Source organism: Numida meleagris, chromosome 4 (assembly GCF_002078875.1).
Source record: "Numida meleagris isolate 19003 breed g44 Domestic line chromosome 4, NumMel1.0, whole genome shotgun sequence".
Lineage (NCBI taxonomy): Eukaryota > Metazoa > Chordata > Aves > Galliformes > Numididae > Numida > Numida meleagris.
Genome location: NC_034412.1, coordinates 36,279,794 through 36,303,262, shown reverse-complemented (window position 1 = coordinate 36,303,262; position 23,469 = coordinate 36,279,794). Strand labels below are relative to the sequence as shown.

Below are 23,469 nucleotides of genomic sequence, written 5' to 3'. Positions count from 1 at the left end.
GCTTGGTGAGATGCTCTCTCATTAGTGGAAGGGCTAATTACCTGGAGTATGCGGGAGTGCTGTAGGTGCCTTGCATACCTGATCAGAGTTCTGGCAGCAGGGCAGAAGAACGAAGACCTTGAGAATGTGCCAAAAATATCCCTTTACGTAAGCAGATGCTATTACCCTTGGAAGAGAATAGTCGCTTAGCCAAATGGTTATTGCTTCTAGTAATAAGTATTCTGCAGATGGGCCATCAGCTTCAGGGGGATGTACATGTGCGGTATTTAAGACAGTGATTACTTGTCAGATGTGGAAGTGCTCCTCTCAGTGCTCTGTGCTGGCTGGGTGAACGACCAAATCAGATTTATTTGCTGATTGTCATCCCAGCTCCGGGTCTGAGCATGTAGCTGGGAGTCACTGAAGATAAGATAACACTGGGAGTTCGTTCTTTTAGTAATGAAGCTAGAAGGCATTGCTTGATCTCATCAGTAAGTAAGAGTTCTTTGAAGAAATACCTATGACAAAAAAAAATGGGGAGAGCCTCAACTGTCTGCTGGGTATAGGTTCCATTGCAAGGTATGCTTGGAAGCAAGCCCTCAAGAGGATTATACTTGGTCTTTCTGGAAATGATTTTGAAAAAGAAAAGATGACGGAGACAGACGGAAAGGAGAGAGCTTGGGGAAGAGAAAGGCCCGTCACGCTGACAGAAGAATTTAAAGCTTTTAAATAGCATACGGTATAGCACTGTAACTGCTTAGATATAAATAAAAGTATGGAGAATTATCAGCCCCCATGCTGCCTCTTTTTTTTAAAAAGAAATAATAAAACCCTGTTGTGTTTTTTCCTTTGGAGTGCAGAATGTCTCTTTTTTTTTTCCAGGAGCAGCTGTAAATGCTCAGCACCTTTAGGCTTGGGTATATATAGTAAGCAGGCAATTCAAATTACCATGAAATTGCAGGTGATGAGAACGAAACTGCGTTTTCCTGTGTAGTGGTGAATCATGGTAAGATTAATTGTAACCACGTGTTGCAGTTAATAAACACGGCTTGCTTTGTTGGCAGGTACACTGTGCAGCGACACCTGCTCGGGTTACAAAGGCTGTCCTGCACAGTGCAGCCCTTTGCTCTGAAAACCACTGTACAAGTAGCTGGTAACTTCAGCAGCTGTTTCCACTTTTGATACTGTCAGGCGCTCGGGGACAGTTTCCTTTTTTGTCTCTGGCTCCCTAGGCTCTATCAAAAGTGTGAATTTGAAACCAAACAAAATCAAGCTTCAGTCCACATCTTTGCTCAGCCTTTACATGTACATTTTCCTGTTTTGAGTTCTTTTAAACTGCAGCTATCAGAAAGAATAAAATAGTGCATCACCTAGTAGAGTACTGAAGTGATCATCCAAGCAATTTTCTTCTCCCCGAAGCCAGACAGCCACAGCTTTTTATTACTGACTGACTGAACTTCCTCTGTCTGTCTGTCTAGGTTGCTAGGCCACCTGGTTGCTGTGATTTGTGATGTCGGAGGCTTTTGATTGTAGACAAAGCAGAAATGCTAATTTAAATACAATATTTACATTAAAAAAGCTCTCCTGTAGGAGGTGTATCAAAAGTAACTCAGCAGATTTATAGCATACAATTTTTGTGTGTGTGGAATGTGCTGGCAGGCATCTGGCAAACTGCTCCCTGGGAATGCTTGCACACTTAGGGATCCTGAAGCTGCTCTTCTCTCTGTACCTTTTGTAGAACAGGGAGGTTAAACTTCTAGAGATGTTAGATGGCTGGCAGGTCACTTACAGTGCTGATACTGGAACACACAGCGCAAGTTATTGCTGCGTCTAATCTACAGGATGGTTGTTTCTGCTCTTGGGATGAGAGGCTGATCTCTTCGGTGGTGGATCTCGAAATCAGGATGTTGTCAACATTGTTGCTTTTTAGTAACGGGGCCTTAATTTACCACTGTGGGATTATGCAAGCCTGCCTTACCTACTGCCTTAGAGATGTAATTGCTTTGGAGATGTAAGAAACAGTTACGTGCAATTGTAAATAACTGAAGCAGCTATTTTTTTTTTGTTCTGCCACCTGTGTGAGTATGCTGCAAAACTTCAGGGAAAAAATAGGAAGTGGGGTCTTTTTCGCACTGACATTGCACTTATAACAAAAAAGGTTGCTAACGAACTGATGATACCTGAAACAGCGGGTCAGGATCCCCTCTCTGAGACACACTGTGCATGCTCAGCCAGCCAGGAGCTGGATCTGTATTGAACACCAGCATGGGGCTGTTTAACCTTTCCATAAGATGGCGGCTAAAGCTGCTTTACGATGGGTAACTACTGGTTATTAACAGCTCGTACTGAGCTGGATCATGAGCTACTATTTTTCTTTAATTGTGAAATTGTTTCAGCTGGTAATTCACAATGATGTGTAACACTAACATGTCTTTGCATATCTTGATTTCTGTTTGACCAATTGAGACACCTGAAAATTACTTTGAAAATCAGGTCAGTTACTAATCTTAGGATGCGTTAAGAGTTGCAACTCTATCAGCAATTCGCATATTCAAATTCGCATATTCAGGGTGGAGATAGTGGGGAATTACTCGTTCCATGAGCTCTGTGGAGAGTACTGTCTGCCGCTTGCAAGATGAAGCACTTCATGAAAGGTGTTAATCACAAGCATAGGCAAAAGCAAATCTCTAGTTGCTTAGAAAAGCCTGGAAGTCCTCAGTAAAAATTAAAAGCCTTAAGGATCCATGTTGTCCCTTCAGCTAACGAGGTTTTCTGAATGTGTGTGGCGTGTCATTTAAGTGATTAATTACAAGGGATTTTGCTCTTACAAGGAATGCATTCTACTTGCAAGAGAATTATCCTGGATACAGAGGATGGGGGTCTTTGGAAGTTTAAGTCCACAGATGATCTTATGTCATAGTGTGAACTTCCAGCCTTGCGGTCGTTCTTTGGGAAGAGTCTGGGCAAAGCCTGGGGAGGGAGCACAGAGCTACAGTGCAGGCTGAGGACTCGTGCCCTTAGAAGGGGAAGATAGAGGTCTTGGATAACCTCTTCTCATTGTTCCCTCGTTTTACCTCTTCTAATACAAGAAACACCTTCCGAGTTAATACTGTCTTGCCATTTGAGCCCTTGGGAGCACAAATCAAAAAGCCTTTCTTGTGGGGGCTGTGAAGGAAATACTTTGTCTTTATTTGGTACTGCTCTCACATGCTATCTCCCTTCCCTGCCTGTGCAGTCTCTGCTAGATGAGGAGTGTTTTGTTTTCAGAAACATTTTCCCCCTCTGGAAATACTCTGTTATGTTACAGAATCAAAGATCTTCATTTCAGGGCAGATGATTTAAATGCAAAACCAGTGTTTGTATCAGTCGGGAAAAGCAGGCTCCTTTTAACGGCAAGTTTCAGCAGTGGAACCCATAGAGGAAATTGAAGTACAAAGCCAAGTTTTTGTTTACCCTTAACCCCCCTTCACTACCCTCCCCTCCTTTTATTTTTTCTGTTTTCCAGTTCTTTGGGCTGCCTCTACCCGAAGTACTTAGTTTTCTATGTCTTACCTGTTCCCATACACCCAGTGTGTGCAGATATCACCATTCCCAGGTGAACAGTGGCGTGCCACCTTTGGCAGAGGACACCCACAAAACCCTCATTGCACGTTTGTGGGCCTCTTGATTGTTGCTTTGCTCAGCATCACACTGGTATCTCTCTCTGTGCTAGTGTGAGGTAGGCAGCCTGGAGCCTGCCTGTGCAGCACTCCTCTCTGTTTGCAAGGGAGATGGCACTGGAGCCCACCAACACGGACCTGGGGAGATGAATTTTCTCTGGACCTGTCAGTGCAAGGTCAGTGCAGATAGAGCCCTTTGGAAGTGATGGAGTCATATATTCAACCATTTTCCTGCATGCTTCAAAGCAGGGTCACTTTTTAAGGCAGTGAGATGAGAAATTTAGAGCATTGGGTTGAGGGGCGGGCTGCCATAAGCAACACCTTGACCAAGTGTGTCATCTGTGACTTCCGACTTAGCATGTAATTGAACAAATACTTCAATTATTTTTGTCTTGACTGTGAGATCCGCATCTGTATGTAGTGAATAGCATTTAAAAATGGATACCTTTGAAGCAGATGATTAAAAAGAAAATTGCAAGATATCCTGAGACTGTATGGCACTGATAACAAGAATATGGGTTTTGACCCACCCTACTGCAGGTGTGCAAAAAGCTACGTTTTCTTGTTGCTAATGTGCATATTGAGCATTTAAAATGCGCGTTGTACAGATTGTGCTCTCTAAGGATGTCCAAAACAATGCACAAAGATGCAAAAAAATGGAGAAGTATTGTGCTCTTAACTCTGTGTTTGAACAATGGGCAAGAGAGGAGCTGAGCGCATACAGAATCATAGAAACCTGTCACTGGGAGAAAAGAAGCATTTCTTACAGCTTGATTAGAATTGAGGAAATGGATAATAATCTGTCTAGTCACGCTGAGGCATGTTTGGAGTTAAAACTGAGAAAGAATCGCTATGAAATAATTTGTAAACAGAATAAAGTTTCTTTTGTAACTAAATAATTTTTGCTTGCACTCAGTTAATCTGAACAACCACTTCTCTGCGGTTTGGGGCTTTTTATCCTTAGTGCGCTGTAGTGATTTGTGATGTTTGAGGCAGTTATTTTATCAACTGCCAAAAAAGGTACTTTATGTTCCTTTTTTCATATTCAGTCACTGATAACATATTCAACCTGTGAATGTTCAGCAATTTATGCACAGTTTGGCTGAATACTATAATAACCTATTCTGCCCTTTAAAAATGGTTATCACAGTGTAACATTGGGTCAGTACGTGGAGTAGTGTGTTACTGATTGCTGCTTTGTGAAGATTTTCTTCACTTGTTTTTAAATCATGTGCTTTTGTTTGCTGTTTGCTTCTGAAAAAGTGGCATGACAGCATTATTTGAATTGAGATGTCTTGCTTTTGGTTTGCATGTGAAAGTGCGTGCTTTCATTTCTTATACGAATGATTTAGTTGTGGGCTTCCTGAAAAGAAGCATCCTTGGTCGTATCTTCCAAATTGGAGTCTGACTAATGACTCGCCTGCTACAGAAGTTACCGTGGAAGTCTATGTTTTGAAAATACAGCGCCAGACTTACTCTGGAATTTATGTAGATGTAGAAAGCAAAAAAGATTTGGGGTTGCTACTGGGTTTACTTTGTGTTTGTCCTGAAGACATTTGTAATGCACTGCGTACGCAGCCTGGGGCAGGGCTTGGTGGCATGCCAGGCGGTGCGGTCGTACAGTGTCACATAATCACATCCGCAAGACTATGCTCACACTGTCTATAGAAATGTATGTGGGAACATAAAAGAAATAATAGATAAAGTAACCGTATCCTTTCTAAATACTATCTAACTAATTTATTAAGATCCGCATGTTCTTTAGTAAGGCTGTTGTTTTCATTGCCTCTGTGGATATGTTTACATGCATTAACTTTCTTCAGTAAGGGTTTTATCTGAAGCTGAACTTGATGGGTTCTTAGAAAACAAAGCCATTTTTTTCCTCCCTCTATGTAAACCATGCTATTTGACTCCTCTTCAGTATGTATTCATTATCTTAGAATAGAAAGAACTTCCCCTCCCTGTGCTCAAAATCAACGTTCTTGTTGAATTTGCTGGCCTAGGAGAATACTGGTTGCATTTCAAGCAAATCATTTTCAATTCTGTATGGTGGAAGAAACCATCAATTATTATGAAAAGGGTCAATCATATCTCCCCTTTTGAAATACCCGTTTTTCTCTGTCCCGTGTTTGCAAAAGAAGATGCAATCAAATAGCAAACCTGTGTTTTTGTTCCTTTTCAGAAATCCTCGACAAGCCCACGACACAGGCTACTGCTGTAGCTGTACATTTCTATTCATTATTGATGACTTGGGGCCAGGCAGGCAGCACAAGAACACAAGCAATATACATTACCATATTGGGGGCTGGGTTTTATGTGTTTGTGTATACGTGTGTGCATGCACACGTGTGTGCATTTTTCTTGGCTTTGGCTTAATGCTTTTGAAATGCTCTGTTCTGAAAGGAAATCGTATCTGGGAATAATAAGGGTAAAGAGATTGAACGAGCTTTGTCATACGTTTTACTAAAACGATTTCAGCTACTAAAGAAAACAAAAAGAATACACGAGTGAGCTCGGTCATGCACTAATTATTATTGGCTTAATTTTCCAGCAGACTTGAAAATGATCCTGAAGGGTCCTAAGCACCATTTATCTCAAAGGAATTTGGAGGGTATTTCTTACCTTAGAATGTAGTTAGCACCTTTGCTGATGAGAAATTTTCCTGACAAAACAAGCATGAGCTGTCTAATCTATCTGTATCTGTATTTCCAGACTGTGCTGTTGGTTTGATTGTAGAGGAGGGGTGATATCTTGTTTCTTTGCTACCACAGAACAAACCCACCGTGTGGGTGAGTGAATATTAATCCAGCACTTTATCTGTAGATTTTTAAGTGATATTTCTGAATTTGAAGTCCCTAAGTGACCTTTGCATTGCCAGTTAAGTGTTTCACTACTACTGATCAGCAAGTGAATGCTTGCAGGTTTTTATTGGCACAATAATCGTGTTCATTATATAAAGTTTCTCTTCCGTGTGTCATAGAGGATTTGTGCAGTGTTTTATACTTGCCCTGTTTGAGGTTCTTGGCTTTAAGAAAAATGAGGGAGATAGTTTAAGTAAACTAAGTATGTATGTCAACTATCATAAAGCGTGCTCTGGTTCAAATACCGATGGTGTGTTCATGCAGGTGCTGTTCTATTTAAATAGTTTTCGGTTACAAGAGAGTCTATTGGAAGTAAGAAATACCATCAGTTTTGATGACTGCTTCTTTCTGTAGCATTTGTCCGCTTTCGTCACAGCTTTTCTTATGGGTTTCGGTAACTTCTCCTTTACACTTTTGTTTTCTTTCATGCAACTGATTACCACAGCAGGAAAAGTTAATTCAAAGCTGATTGTGCTAAAACATTTCTTTATACATTCCCAGAATAAAATACTGAGTACTCGAGAGCAGTTAGGTGTAGCTCATGGGGAAGATCAGAAAAGGCTGGTGGGAACCTTGCTCCATATCTGATCTCTGACTTGGGATATCACTTCTTCAGTTTTGTTTTACATGTCAAAGGAGCATTTGGAAAAAAAGAGGTTGGGAGAGGGAGGCTGGCATACGAAAACATGCTTTCTCTGGTTTTGGGAGCACGTGAAAAAACCATTCCAGTGGAAAAAGGGGCATGTAACTACTCCAAAAAGTAGTATCAATCAGAACAATGCTTGTTTAGTACATTCCTTTACTTTCTGAAGTTCTGTTTTGTCGTGGTTGTAACTTAATATTCCTCAGCGTGTTTCAAAAATGGAATCGATTAGATAGCTAATTTGATAGTGTAACTTCTCTTTTAGAAGGAAGTTCTTCCTTCTGGAAGGTCCCACAGCGCCATCTAGCGTGCCATCCTTTCATGTTGTGAAATGGTGTGGTGGTAGCTGGTTGGATGCTGAGTCTGGTGTGTTTTGCTATTAATGTTATCTTATTAACTAAAATTAAGATCTGATGGTTAATCTAGGTATCTCCAAATACAGGAGAAATTGGGGGGTCATCTGTAATCCTTAATATACACACCTTAATATTAAATGGAAAAACAACTTTTATTCAAACTGTATGTTAGTGCATTTCTATTTTCTGTGCACAAAGCAAAGGAGAAATTGTAATGTGTTCTTAACACTGCACTAGCATACATTGCACTTAACTTAAACCCCAAATAAATGGTAAGTTTCTTCTGTCCTTAGTTTGCATGCTTGAACATCCAGGCATCCTAATCCTTGAGGCTGCATTGCTTTCCTCCTCAGTCCCACTAAGACTGCGCCAGGTGAGTTGGGAGCCTCCTGGCACAGGAGAGAGAACAGAATAGTGTCAAAATGAATTTTGCAAAGGAAAGGAGGTAGATCGGAAAATGCACAGGTGTGGCTGGTTGAGAAGAGTCCCTTTCTTCCTTTTATGCCTCCTCTAGGAAAAGACCATTTCGTGGAAACAAAAATTCTGTTCCCATGCTACAAGTAATGGTCTTCAATTCTGACACTGCATAAGAAATAAAGGTGAATAGGAACAGATAGCAACTACTGAGCTGGAGCTGGGGAAAAGTATTGTGCATGTGAGGAAATTCATAAGATTCGTGGTGGAGTGGGATGTAAAGGAGAGGGAGAAAGTGTTGAGGCCAGGACTGATGGTCAGCAAGGGTGAGCGAAGAGGAAATGGGAAACAGCTGGAGCTCCAGGCTTGGCAGTGTCACTGAATGTACTGAAGATGCCAGTGGGACACCTGCCCTGATGCCTTGTGCTGGAGAGAGCCGACAGGAAGCTGCAGGAAGGTGCTACACGTTTGAGCAGGCAACTGGCTCGCTCCTGTTCCAGAGAGGTGCTTGAAGGCCCTCCATGACCTCCTTTTGTCATGTGCAGTAGTGGGAGGGATGCTGCAGCTGAAGGGAAGGGCAGCCACGAGCAGTTTCGCCAGCTGCATGCTCTGCTCATCAGAGGTGCTGTTGGCCAGACAGCTCCTGTCTAACTCAGTTCTGTTCCTGTTACAGTGTTGCTATTGCTAGCATAGGCTGTGAGATTTCATATTTTATGGAAGCGCTCGTTTCCAACTCGGATTCAGATTTCTTTGTATTTTGTGCATCGTTCTGGATGCTATTCCAGTAGCATCTTCAAAGCCCAAGGAAGTTTTTATAGTTACTTTAAAACTTCAGGGTCTTTGCTGCATTATTGCTGGCTAAGGAAAAAATTTCTCATGTGTTGAAGATGCCCTCTGCTGGGAAGCCAGGCAAACTATAACTATATGGAGTTCTACCTTTCTGAAATACTCCTCATACTCTTCGCTTAACTCTCGACCCTGTGCTGGAACCTGACCCTTCAAACTTAATGGAGAAAAAAGAAAAACTTCTCCTTTTGTTTTTTTTGTTAAACTTAATTTGTGACAGCTGCAGTGATGCTATGCTGATATTTGAGATCACTGTTTCTTTCCAGGTTTTATTGCTCTGGAAGTACTGAATTCTGGCTGCTTTAATGCCTTTTGATTCCATTTTGATTTCATAGTTGAATAAGATGTTTTTAAGGGAACACTTGCAATTAGTAATTCTCATTAACTGTGAAAATGCTTTTGTATTCCACACTTGTCTGTTGCTGGTGTGCTTTTTAATACTATAACTTTTTTCAAGCTTCCCTTCTTATAGTAGAGGACACTGAGTTGTCACAACAGAACAAAGATGGTGCAACGTCTGGAACAATTCACAAAGCACTACACAATCTCATAGGTGATATGAAATATTGTTTATTTTGTCCCTTTGATAAAGGGAGAGCCATTTGACACAGCATTTCTAATGTCGTGGTTTTGTTATGAAAATCCTTTATTTGGGTAATGTGGTGAGTTGCAGCTATTGTTGTGGTACGTATTTACAATTACAGTTGACTTAAGGTTTTACAAAATCGTATTTTTAATTCTGACTTGTAATTTACTGCTGTAGTGCTGCAGAGTGTGAATTTAACAAAATGCGTGAATTTAACTTTATGCTTTTCTTTTGCTTATTTCAATATACTTCTTTATTTTCATATTATTTATTGTGGGGAGAATGGGTGTATCTGGTGTCCTAAAAAACATCAATTCATAAAGCCTTTGTTCTTCCCACGCTGCATTCAGATCAATCATTTGATATAAAACACTACAATAAAAAGCTAAATTAAAAATTTCACTCTGAAGTCCTGTGATTTTATAAACCTGCTCAGATCCAATAACACCCTTGGAGCAGCTGACAAGGAAGGGATGTGCAGTAGGGGACTTTTAAAAGACAGCCTTCTGCAACTTAACTTTGAAAATAATAAAATTGGAAAATGTAAGACAACTGATTATTTGGCGTCAGAAGCCTCTGTGATGCCCATGGGGGACCAGCACAAGAACGCTGGAGTTGTATTGGAGGGCAATGACTGAAATTAGAAGCACAACAGATAGTGCAGTTCTAACTCGATCTCTGAAATGGCAAGTGATAAAAACTAGTGTATATATATGTCATTTATATGGACGTTTAGTTTGAAAGAGGGGGAACATGTGTTTTAGCGTGGAAATTAAGAGATCTAGTTCAGTGTCTAATTCAACAAAAATTTGTCATCTTCAGTATTGTCTTTAAGGAGAAACAAATGAGCAGCACAGTTTTTATGGCCATGCTTAGACAAATATTAAAAGCTGTTTAAAGAATCCAGAAAAAGACTATCTCACATGGGCATTTGCAGTCACTTAGTCTATATAATAATGTGTTGAAATGTTTTCCAAATTATTTCAGTTACAGGCTTGAAATCATATTGAAATGTTTTAATAGTCAAAAATTGACGTGCAAAGTACTTAGTTGCCTGTGCAACATCTTTCTGTTACAACCCCATTCAGCATGAAACGGTGGTTTCACAAGGGCTTGCACAGGCTGTCCCAACCTGACTTCTAGTTGCTTTTGTTGTTGTTTTCGCTTTTCTGATTTGTGACCAGAGTTTATTTAGCAGGAAGGTTTTTAACTTTTTCTGTGGTGTACGCCAAGAGGCTCTGTGTCATTCCAGATAAGTGGGAGTGTGTGGAAGAAGGGTGAAGGCAGCTTTCTTCTGAAACTTTTGGCTGTTTTTTCCAGGTATATGAAAACCTTGTTTCAGCAGTAGGTGTCAACTTTTATGTAACGTCTGAAACTACAGTGAGCGCAGAATAGATCGGTGTGGGACTACATTTTAAATCAGTTGAGCAAAGAGAGTATGTAATGTAACATCCTGTCCAATGAGCAATGTCTTATACAGGCATTGTGTCCCGGTGTGGGATTGTGGAGCTGTGCCTTCAGTAAGTGGTGAGGGCAGGGGGAAGGCTTGCACTCCTTTTGTTCAGATAGATGGAGTTGGCTTGGAGTGTTATATCCAAACACAAGACCAAGAGAACAAATAGCACAACAAGAAATGTAAGTAAAGTTTCAAGGTAAAGCCCATCTCTCATGCTGTAAACGGAAAAGCTATAGAGAGGGTCTTTCATTGGGCAGTAGGGTATGTGTGGACCCGACCTTTCTTTTCCAAAAAGTGCTGCTGACGCGGAGTGGCGAGGGAACAAACAAGAAGCTGTTATACACAGATGTAGGTTGTTTCAATTGTCATTTATTCCTGTTTTTCCGGAGTTCATAGCCAGTTTTCTAACACGTTACCGTATCAGTAGTAATCGCAGCGCTGTCCTGCCAATTTTTACTGACCTTTATCAGCTTATAACTTAATGCTGTTTACTCTTCTGCTCCTTTTGTCCGCTGCTCTGAGGTACCTTTTTAGCATATGATAATTGATTTCAGAAAACATACATTTATTCTGTGCTGTCTAGCCCTATTTCTTAAGACAAGCCAGAGGCTGTTTTGGTTAAAGGTTGCTTTTTTGTTTGTTCATTTTCTGACTTACTAATTGCCACATGCGTGTCACACTGCTGACCTGGGAGAATGAAGAAAAATTGCATGGAAATGTGTGAGCAAAGGAGAGGAAGGAAAGTTCACGTATATTTCATGCCTCATTACAATAATCCTTACTTGTCTTCTGCCATGTGTCCCTTTGGATCTGTGCCTACCTTGCTCTTACTATTTGCATAATTTCTTTCTTAATGATTTGCCATCATGGATGCCAATCCATCATGCTATTTCCTTTTGCTTTCCAATTTGGCAGCCATTACATGTATTGATTTTACATATTCTCTGGGAGAAGAAAACACCTTTTAGTATCTGCTCTGCAGCAGTGCTATACTGAACAAGAGCTCTAAACAACTTCTTAGCATATTTTATCTATACAGGGCAAATAGTGATGAAATGCATCTCTGCGTCCCTCCTTCCTGCTAAAGGGCACGTGCACATGCATGCACACAGACACGTGTGTATTTAAAGTCTCTTAAGAGAATTCAACATCAAGACATGTTTCATGATACTTGCTATGAAGTGTATTTACAGGTATCTACTGTGGCTATTCTGACTCCTGTTTTGTATCAGTGTCTCGGGTCAGGCTGAGATTTTTTCTTTCCTTTTTCACTGAAATCGTTGAAATATATTCAGTCAGTCTTTCACATCAGAGGTGTAAATGGATTTCTTGAAAGTTTTCTGCTGATAGCAAACGGCAGTCACTTTACAACTTCGACTCCATTGTGGGCAGCAGTCAGAAAGCTTAACACTCCACCCGAACTTTGAAGATGCTAAAACCGTGTAATGACCTTGCATTCTCAAGGGCAGATGCTCAGCTTCTGCTGGAAGTGCTAATCTCCAGTCTGTTTATCTCCATACACTATCTGACAGCACTTGCCTGGAAAGCAAAGCAGGGGAAGGAGTAGTCCAATTTAGATACTTTTTCTGTCTTATGGTGTTAATAGTCAAAACATTTTAAAACCATAGACTTATATAGATTTATTTTTGCTTTTTTGTTTCCTTTTTTCCTTTTTTCCTTCAGAGGTAACTGCAGCATGTGCCACAGAACCCATTGTCCTTGTATTTGCTCGCATGAGCAGAATGGGATCAGGTAATCGTGATCTTCCTCCTCTCCTTCAGAGGGAATAACACTCTGTTTTTGCCTTAGAAATGAAAGTAGTCGTCATTAACTTCTGTTGATTGGCTTTAGGTTGAACATGCTCTGTACATTCTTCTTCAGTAGGTGTGAGCTGAGCTGCATCACACGATGCTTAAGAGCGTGTAGAAGAGCACATTTCTGATGGAAAGGCAATGAGCTGGAGTAAGGCAGTGTGTGCAGGGAAAGGTAATACCTTTTGTGAGATACACCTTAGTCATGTAAACCCTTCTTCAAATCTGGAATAGAAACCTAAATAGAATGGCTTTTGCGCATAAAAGCACATCAAGTGTTTTCATACCCCACCTCGATGAGCTCTACCTACATAGTTTGTCTGTTCTTTCCCATCTCCTGGTCAGCCTGATAGCCTTCACTCTCCTAACAAATCTTGCTTTGCTTGCACCCAGAAGCCGCTACAGTCACCGCAGTGCTACTGACTGGAAAAAAATCCTTGGTGTTAATGTAGTCCCTGTTTTTTCCAACTAGCGCTTGGTATCAAAATAAAACATTAACATCAAATTAATCTGATTCAGCAACAGCATCTATTTTTTAAAATGAATGTGTCTCTTCTGCCAGGCGATTGTTTATCTTCCCCGAGAATTGCCTGCATGTTGCAAATCAACAAGTTCAACCTTGTAGATCCTTTCTGTGGTGAGACAACAGGAAACTTGCTTCTGCTTATTCAGATCTCCGGGTTTAAGAGCAAAACTTTGTGCAGAATTGCAAGAACTGACCTTTTGAAAACTAGATTCTCAACAACCACGGTCAGGAATCTATGGTGTGTATAGGGATTCTCCTCTCCTCCACTTAGAGAGTTATGAGGAAGCATTACTGTCACAGAGGTAATGCTTTGTTTATGACATTACACGCTTTGAACTTGCAGTGGCTGTTGTCCATTCTGTTAATATCTCAAAGCTCCTGAAGCAAATATATACAAAGTCACAGGTCCTATCTTAAGGAGGAAGGATGCTGTCTTTATCCATCAGCTAGAGAACACAGAGGGTTCTTTTGCTCTTCTTTTCTTTTCTTTTTACCTCTGCATTTTTGTGCAGTGCACTGAGGCATGAAGCATGCAGTGGCTGCTTGTGCTGAATCAGTGAGGTTCCTTCAGGTTTAGGGGAAAGATGGCTGTAGTTACCTGCTGGCAGTGTGCTCAATGCTTGTTTGGAGCACAGCACGCTTCTGGTGTATCACCTCCTGTTCCTGCTTGATCTGGACAGGCTGGATTGCTGGACTGAGGCCAGTGGGATGAAGTTCTACAAGACCGAGTGCCGGGTCCTGCACTTGGGCCACAGCAACCCCAGGGAATGCTACAGGCTTGGGGCAGAGTGGCTGGAAGGCTGTGTGGAAGAAATGGACCTGGGGGTGTTGGTCAATGCTTGGCTGAACATGAGCCAGCAGTGTGCCCAGATGGCCTGCAAGGCCAGTGGCATCCTGGCTTGTATCAGAAACTGTGTTGCCAGCAGGAGCGAGGAAGTGATCATCCCTCTGTACTCAGCTCTGGTGAGGCCACACCTTGAGTACTGTGTTCAGGTTTGGGCCCCTCACTACCGGGAAGATGTGGAGGCCCTGGAGCATGTTCAGAGAAGGGCAGTGAAGCCGGTGAGGGATCTGGAGCACAGGCCTTATGAGGAGTGGCTGAGGGAGCTGGGATTATTTAGTCTGGAGAAGAGGAGGCTCAGGAGAGACCTTAGTGCTCTCTACAACTACCTGAAGGGAGGTTGTAGTGAGGTGGGTATCTTCTGTGTAACTAGTGATAGGACTAGAGGGAATGGCCTCAACTTGTGTCAGGTTGGACGTTAGGAAATAATGCTTCTCTGATCTCTGAAAGAGTGCTCAGGTGCTGGAACAGGCTGCCCGGGAAGGTGGCGTAGTCACTGTCCCTGGAGGTGTTCAAGGAACGTTTAGATGTTGTACTGAGGGACGTGGTTTAGTGGGAAATATTGGTGATAGGCACACGGTTGGACTGGATGATCTTGGAGGTCTTTTCCAACCTTGGTGATTCTATGATTCTGTGATTTGTGCTCCTCTTTGCTCCTGCCCAGAAGGGTCTGAACTTGGAAACCTGTTGTAATGGTGTTCTGCTATCTCGAAATTTCAGGGTGCTTAGGGACTACTCAGGCACTTGGTACTTTTTGAGCTGTGCAATGTAATTGCCCATGGGGAAAAGGGAAGAAGTCTGGCTCTGGTATTAGCAGTTTTTCACAGTTACTGCTCATTCTATGAAGTGACTGCTGCATCCACTTCATACAGATTTTGCTGTCATTTCTTCTGTCTAAGCATTGCAGATGCTGCTGTTCACAAATTCAGCTCTTACTGCCTCCACCCCTTTCTCAACATTTTTTTCCTCCTATACAGCTGACGTACTTGAACACCTATATTTATTTATGACTGTATCTGTATTTTAGTCTCCCTGTAAACAATAAGTGACTCCCTAAAGCAATTCATACTGCTTCCTGTCTTTCTTGATCTATCTTGTTTTTTGCGATCTATCTCAGCTGTGACATTTGCAAAAAGATAAATGATTATAGATAGCTGGGCTGTGGGGCAGCCAGATATGGCATACAGTATTTATTTCAAAATATACTCTAAAATTCTGCTGTGCCTTCAAGTTGTGCAGCTTATCTGTTGCCTGCTCTGTCCTCATGGTGTTCATTTGCTGTGTTTCGTTGGAGCAGTGTCTTGTCATGGACCCAGAAAACAAATAGAACACTAATTGAATAAGGTTTTTCTTTACATTAGCTTCCAAAATATTTAATAAAGGGGTGTTAAAAATGAAAAGCTGCCTTTTTGGTTGATTATCTTTAACGTGGAGCAAAAAAAAAAAAAAAAAAGGAAAAAAAAAAAAAGAAACAATTAAAAAAAAACCAGAAAATAAGCATCCCTAGAGAGGCACATAAGAAAGTTTTGGACTTCTGTTCTTTAAACTATGAAGTTTGTGAATAGTGGAAGGAATTATTCTTGAGAAATGTTTGGATGAAGAACAGTCTTAGAGAAGTTCTGAGCAAGCTCTGTGAACTAACGTGCATTAAATGATAAAATAATTTTATTGAGCAATAATAAAATATTGAAGTGAGATGGAAGGATGATGGGGAATTGCTCTTTGCAGCCATGAAACTGAAGCATGTCATGTTAACTCCCAACCCAAACAACTCGTTTTAAGAATTGGTCTCATGAAACTTAAAACCCTCTGTTTTGTCCAATCATCAGCTTTAAACTTGTTCCTTGTCAGCGAAGACAAAAAATGCTTTTGCTTGCATCTGCCAGGGGGATGTGGAAAGCTGAGGTGGTCCTGTGTGATTAAATTAGATGAAAGACTTGTCTTCTACTAGTGAGACATGAAGTCTAATCAAGTGAAGTGAGTTTTGAGATCTCAGCTCATTTCCTTGGGGAATATCAGTGTACATTACGCAGTCACGACACCTCACTCATCACAGTTGATATGTGGCTTTTGCTTAGATGAAGACCTGGGATTGAGTAGCATGGGAATTGATCCCAAGGAGGAGTGGCTTACTGGAGTCAAGATACAGCTCAATGAGGGGAGGGCTTTAATATGTTTTTAAAGAGAGCTTTTTTTGTAGAGAAATGTATTTGTTATATAAAGTTATAAAGATAATTGTATTTGCATCTATCAGGTTTTCTGGATTAAAGGAGCTTAGGTCCAAAATGGGGAAAGCTAGAGTTAAAAAACCAAAACAAAAACCTTTGCACTGGGTATAGTTCCTAAAACGGTTGGTGTACAATTGCTAAAAAAAAGTACATTGAAGAGTGCAGTTAAACTTACTGTCACTTAATTTTCATGGTGTCGAATGCCATTTGTGTGTTTCCATGTATCAAAGTACAGTGAGTATTCTGCTTCCCTGACTAATGGATAAATCTATTTTTTTTTCTTCCAGGGCATTGTTATAACTCCACTTCTGCTTCTGCTTTTTGTAAGTATTTTGATCTTAAGGCGTTGTTTTAATGGGTAATATGTATACTTAAGATAGAAATTTGGGTGATATAACAGTGCTTAAATAACGGGAGATTTTTCTGGTTGATATTTGAAATAAACTGCCTTCCATTAGAACCTCAGAAGTGTGTCACAATGAATGCAAACGTTTGCTGCACTTCATTCTGGAAGGAACAAAACCTGTTGTTGTTGCAGCATCACAAAATCATATGCTATTAGTCAAGCTGAGTCTGAAGCAAAGGCTTTCCATATAGGGTGGTCATCTGGTTAGGAGATCGCTTGGAGAGCTTTCATGTGCAGAAGCTGGAAAACCTTGTAATGATACGAAGTGGATGACAGGCCAGTTGGAGAGAGCACTGTTGAGATAAAGCTGCACTCTTAGGCAACTAAGCTCATGGGCATTTTTGTGGTAAATGTTAATGATATCAAAAACAGATACATTACTGGAGTCTCTGTACGTCAGTGAGGTGATGCCACTTCATTCTTGTTAGTTTGAGACTGTCTCAGTTGCTAGTTGTCTTCAGTCAGGGCCTTGGTTCTTCACAGTGTACGGCAGAAGAAAAGGGTGGGGATGAAGTTTTATCTTCAGAATGGTAATGGATATTAGTGAGTACAGAATTAGAAACTTTAACAGACAGATAACAGTTCTTTGATAAGTCCCGTGTTTGTAAGTCCTGGTGTGTGTGGAGGACTTGCTGTTTTAGTGCAAGTTTTGGCTTTGCGAAAGGGAAATAGCCTGAAGCACATCAGGGATTTCAGAAGTATAACTTGTGTTTTCTGTTTATCTTAATAATTATACAATATGTAATCCAGCACCCTGGAAAGTGGAGTAAGCGTGGACTTAGTCTGAACCAATTTGTAAGTAGCATGTTGTTTGTAGCAGGGATGCTTAAGCAGCAGATGTACGATATGCATATATAGCAGTGTAAACTTCTGGACTGGAAGAAATAGTAGTGTGCGAGTGGTTATAACATCAGCTACTGTCTCAGTAAAGCTGCACAGGAAGATTTCTCTTTTATAGTAGTTTATTTTAATATAGCAAATTGTCATTTATTTGGCATAGCTATGTTTACCCAAGAACTTCTTTGACTGTATCATGTGTATCAATATACACTAGCAGAGCTTTCCTCGTATACTTGCAACCATATACTTACTTTAGATTGAGAAATATAATTGCTCCTAGAAGAATGGGTGTTTTGTTGTTCTTGCTTCAAATAAATTGATTTCAGGTCAACTGCTTCTCTATTTTCTTCTCGTCTTCCCTTCTGTATGGAACATGTATTTGCCAGGCAAGCACTAATCTGGAAACCTATGCCTTTGTTTCGAAGTGACTGAAGTTTCAGCTCTTTAGCTCCCTGATAACTTTCACCTTGCTAAACCCCCCTGAGTTATGGTACTCTATGTAGCCAAACTTTGGGCTATTTTTCTTGCAGAAATTGAAATGTTAACGAGTGATCTGCCTGACTTTCCAGGCAAGATTAAGTCTTTCCTTCTGTGACTTTATGGACAGATAACAAAATACTGTGTCCCATAAATTGCAGGTGTCACTGTTACTTCTCAGTAGAGGTAGTAAAATTCTGTGGGTGCAAGAACCAGAAGGCAAAGCATATACTTCTATTCCTCCTACTAGCCCTGGAGATGATTGTATAAGAAGTTTGTAAAATCCACGTTCATTGTTCTGCTGTTTGTAACAGAACTTGGAGCTGTTCTTTTAGGAAAAGATGAATAGGTGAGCTACTTTTTCAGCAGAGTAGTAAAGTATTCTGGGGATGGGAGAGCTGCAAAAGCTGCAGCCTTTGTCACAAAGCCCAAAACTTAAGGACTCCTTTAGGAGTATGTAAACATCTAAAATTCCTTGATATCTTTGCTGAGGAATTGACACACGAAGAGCAGCCATTCAGATCATGCCATGTGCACATCTCTCCAAGATGAGGTCTTCTCTGACTGTTCAGTCATCCAGCAGCAGGTATTTGGGACAGCAAACTAAATGTGCATGCCCTGCTGTACTCTTCCTGTACCTTGGCAGCCTGTGGTTTGGACTGTCAAACCCTTTAGTTGTTGTGAACTGCTCCGGTTTTCCTTTGAATTTCCTTGGTACATCTGATCTCCTCAATGTGTAGTGGCATCATGCACGTAGTTTGTATGCTTCAAACCTGCGGCTTGATCATTTCATGTGGTACTGCATCTCGCGTGCAGTGAGAAACACTGACTAGTAATTTTGTTTATCTTTCTGTGCTGTTCTTTAGTTTAATCATGCAACAAAGTTTTAGTGCTTAGTACAGAGTGGAATTTTCAAATGTCAGAATAAAACTCCAATTTACCTTAGAAGTAGCTGGGTTGGTCTTCTGATGAATAACATTGAGGGTCCTTTGAACTCAGTGCCTTCAGTCAGCTGTAATTCATGAATTTGGTGCTGTTTGGCATTAATTCTTCCACAGAGTCGTACTATGATAATCTGAATGCTATAATCGTATTAGCGGTCCTATTTGTAAGGCTCCCCATTTGTAGTGCATAAAATATGCTCAGTGCTGCCAGAAATGAAATAAATTGTTGTCCGTTAGCTTGTTGTTATTATATAGCTTAACCTGTGGTCATGGTTATGGTTTAAATTTTGCCTCATGTACACCAGAGAACATAATGATCTGTACTGCCGGTTCAGTTTGTTAATTGCCTGGTAATGAAAATATAAGTTGTCTGAACAGCATTGATAAAGACATGCGAGGCTTATCGTATTTAATGCATTAAATGCAAATAATTTATCTTCAATTAATGGCGTTAAATGTGAGATTGTCTGTTACATTTCTGAAAAGTGTGCTTCTGCTGTGAAACTTGGGTTAGAAAGCTTACTCCAAAAAAAAAAAAAAAAAACATTCTAAGAGATTATGATTGATTTGATGAAACCTTAAGTATTGTGCATGTAATTATCAGACAGTATCCGTTTGAGAATGCTTAAAGAATCGTGGCCGTCTCCATGGATACCTCTGATTAACATTTCACCTAATAAGAATCTATTGAATTTTGACATCGAGATGTGTTAATCTGCAAATATCATCATTTTCACCTTAACTCTTGTTAGTAACAATTAATATATTATATTCTCAGCAGTGGTGTTATAAATGGGCAATGTCCCATAAACTATATATGATTGATTAAGGTTCATATATATGCTGAGAAGAAGTGCTGAAGCCAAGTGCTGTAAGATGCATCAGTTTCAAGTTAACATAGGTTTACACTGTTCACATTTCTTTGCAACATTCTACATTGTTTCATTAATGATATTGGGAGTCTGTGTAACGAAGCATCCAGAGAAGGATGCTGTCTGTCTTCCTCTTGTCGGGTCAGATCTTAAGCTGAAACCAGAGGTAACACAGAAATAAGTTAAAAGTGTTTTGGAGACAGACGGACAGACAAACGGAACCCTCTGAAAAACTAGAATGGTAATACAGAAGAAATTTTGCTTTTGGAAATAACTAAATCAATAAATGATGCTTGTGAATTGATGAAGGAATTCCTGAGGAACTTAATCGTTTGGATATGAAACATTAATGTCCATCTTCAGTTAATGCATGACTTGTTCTCTATGTTCTATCCTTTCCTTTTGTGATTGTAATATCATTCCCCGCCTTGTATCTTGTCTTTCAAAGGAAAAACTTTACCCAGTCCTTAGAACTGTAACGTGACAGTGGCTTAAAAAGCCAGCTATTCTGCCACCTCTCTGTGCAAATGTTGAGGGCTGAGCATCATGCTTGTTCTAGGAGGTGAAAAACTATCTGGAGAGTAGCAGAAACTTGAGGTTAGAGGACCTCACCCAAGTCTGACGCTGCAGGTTTCACTCCTCAACCCTGCATTTCTTCACTCAGACTTACTGACTTAAATTCTACGTGAATACAGGTGAAAGAAATGCCAGTCCACGCTGAAGTGTGACTGAGACGGACTGATTCCTATCCACCTGCAAGCATTTGTGTACTGCATTTGGGCACATTTGCGTTACTAATAAGCAATTAAATGAGAGATGTCATCATGTTGTGGAGGTAATACTGCTGTGATCTCTCTGATTAACCTTTAGCTGTCAGCACATTGTTATAAGGTCTCATTTGAAAAATAGAATTTTAGAAACACTGTACTCTGCAGCAGTTCTAGTGATCATCACACATACGCGTCCTTAGATGGTATTTGTAGATATGAAAAGCGGAAATATGTATGAAAGGGGATTTATTTTCCTTCAGAGATTTCATGTTTTTGATTCACCCAGATGGAGGGCAGCCTAATGCCTCAGAAAGGTCTGTTCTTATTGGATTTGCTCTGGAATCAGACTGAACATAGATACTGTAGTGGATGTGACATTTCTCATCTGAGCACGGGTCTGGCTCTTTCCAGTTGCTCTGGAACAGAATCTCCCTCTCTATCCTGAGACATGGTTGAACACATGGACTTGCAACTGTACCAAGGCACATAGGCTTATGCTTTCATTGTTTGTATTTGCTATCAAAATATATAAAAATCTGCACACTTGCTGGAGCCAAATCTGATGCTGTGCATTTTATGGCATGGTATCCCAGCTCTGCCGCCTACTTAATGTTGCCGTTGCTATTGAGATCCAGTGCCTTGACAGAAGTGCTCTCTTCTGTTGTTGGAAACACAGTCAGATATCCATCAAAGTAACAGAAGTCCAGGTGTGTGAATCTATGAATTGTTATTGAAAGCCATCAAAGAAAATGTTACAGGTAAGTACATGTTCTAGATATTAATTTCTTCAGAAATGTGCCTGCAAACCAGTTAGCATGGAATGGTAAAAAGCCGATGCAAAATTCATGCGTGTTTTCAAAAATACATTTGGCAAAAACCTCCATGTAACTGTCACACACTGCTCCCATGTCTGCTGTTTTACCAAAGGAGTTACCATGATGTTTGTGTCAAGATGCAATCTTCCTAAGGCTTTATCATCTTGCTTCATATCTTGATTTATTCAATGGTGTTTTGTTTTCTGGTAACTTCTTAAGTTTCTGGATTTTATAGTAGTTCTTTTTATGGTGCGTTGTAGGGAAGCCGTAAGTACTAGAAAATTGGGAGTAGTCAGTGAAGAAAATTCAGTCCAAGTATGGATTAAAAACAAACAAAATAACTGGTGAGTAATGACATCAGTGAAACTAGATGTTGATTGAAATATTGCAGTTTTAAAAATGCTCCCCTGTATTCACCATCCTTAAATTAAAACACTGTCTTAAAAGTTGTTGATAATTCTCAAGTTTTCACCAAGTGCTACAGTATTTCAGATTAAACCTTTTTATTAAAAGTAGCTATCATTTCTTTAAAAAGCAAAAACAAAAGAAGCCAACACTGGATTTCTACATGCTACACCTCGTTTTTTCTCTCACACGCTTGGTAAATTAGAATAGATGCCAGTCAAATGAATTGTTAAATATGCAAATATTTAATAGCTGGAAAGCCTTGGAAGTTGATAAGGAAGTTGTGGATAATGGATTTCACTGGTATGTGACAAAAGGCTGATTACAGTGTGGGGGATAAGCAGCACAGTGCATTAGCTGTTAACAGATCAGGTCATTCATGTGAAAGATTTCAAGTGCATCATCATTTCCACCTGGTTATTTACCTCAATATTTACTATCTCTTTAATCATTGACAAGACAAAATACTCTGATCTGATCCAAACCCATTACATTTAACAAGAACTTTTTTATGACTGTTGTGAAATGCTGGCACAAGCACTTTATTTTTTTTTTAATCAGCTTTTATGACTTTATGTAATAAAATTGCATACAGATAACAGCCAGAGAATAATAGAGGGTCCTTCTCTTCCAGATTCATATACAAATTATTGTGAATTTGTCTAGGCAGAAGGTTCTAAACTATGTGACACTTCTGCAGAGGGATTTCTTTTCTGCTTCTATTTGCTCTTGAAATTTTACAAGCATACAATGCTAAGGGAGTCTTTTATGTATGCATCCTGCTTCCACAAAGCAGACACTGAACATACTTCATAATAGGATGCGCAGAACCAGGACACTGGGAGGAACCAGTCCCAGGTCACCCAGTCCTCTTCCTTTCCATGCTGTGCAATTTCTCAAAATGGAGTATATTGAAAGTAAAGATTTTTGCTCTCTCCACCATCCTTGAAATGCTAGAAACTTGCTCTCTGATAAGTAGAAGACTTTTAATTTCAAGTTGGTATTTGTGACAGGTCTTTTACGAATTTGTCTTTGTTGATAGTTTTAACATACAGTTGAATCGTACATCTGTGAGATTTATCTTCCTGGCTTAGACTGGATGTGCATCCTATCCCCTTCCCCAGACTTAATTCAGCTAGGCTAAACAAACCACACATTTCTGACCTTGCTCATCAAGTAGATCCATCATTCTCAGGTGTTTTCTGCACCTGTTCCAGTTAATTCTTTCTTCAACTCAGGTAAGGTACACAGTAGCACGGTTTTCTTCACAATTGGGTGTATTTTAAGCCCTGTACAAACTATTTTAAATTATTTATTTTTTCTGGTATGTCACCACTGCCTTTGCCATGGGAGCATAATACTGAAGGTTCTAAATTGTACCAATCTACTTGTTTCCAGTTAGTCACCCCATGACTGTAGCAGAATCTTTGGAAACTAGTCCTTAAGTCACAGCTCTATAAGGGTATTAAACAGCTTACTCCTGCTTCAGTGTCTTTGTACGTTTGATCTCATTTTGTTACACTAGTCCTGAAGATCGTTGCGTTGTTTTAAAGTGGGAGAGCTCTGATACAGTTTGAGAATGCCTATGGTTATTTTTGCAGCTCTGTTAAAGGCTTTGAAATTGACAACTATATTTGGCTTGGCATGGTATTTAATGTGTCAGAAAGGAACCCAGCATAGGTGTAGGAATTACTTCAACAAAGTGATACTCAATATATCCAGTCTCTTTTTCCA

At 40.1% G+C, this 23,469-nt stretch overlaps 1 protein-coding gene across 3 annotated transcripts in view; it reads left to right on the top strand.

The window, feature by feature from the left end:
• Positions 1 to 23,469, top strand: part of SLC10A7 (solute carrier family 10 member 7) — a 152,141-nt gene that overhangs the window by 81,982 nt on the left and 46,690 nt on the right. For 2 of the 3 annotated variants that reach the window (XM_021395460.1, XM_021395462.1), the window contains one exon: positions 16,494 to 16,529. The exons of the other annotated variant lie outside the window; for it this stretch is intronic. In XM_021395460.1, the coding sequence (XP_021251135.1) occupies positions 16,494 to 16,529 (36 nt within the window). The remainder of the gene's footprint in view (positions 1 to 16,493; positions 16,530 to 23,469) is intronic. 3 annotated transcript variants of the gene reach the window in all.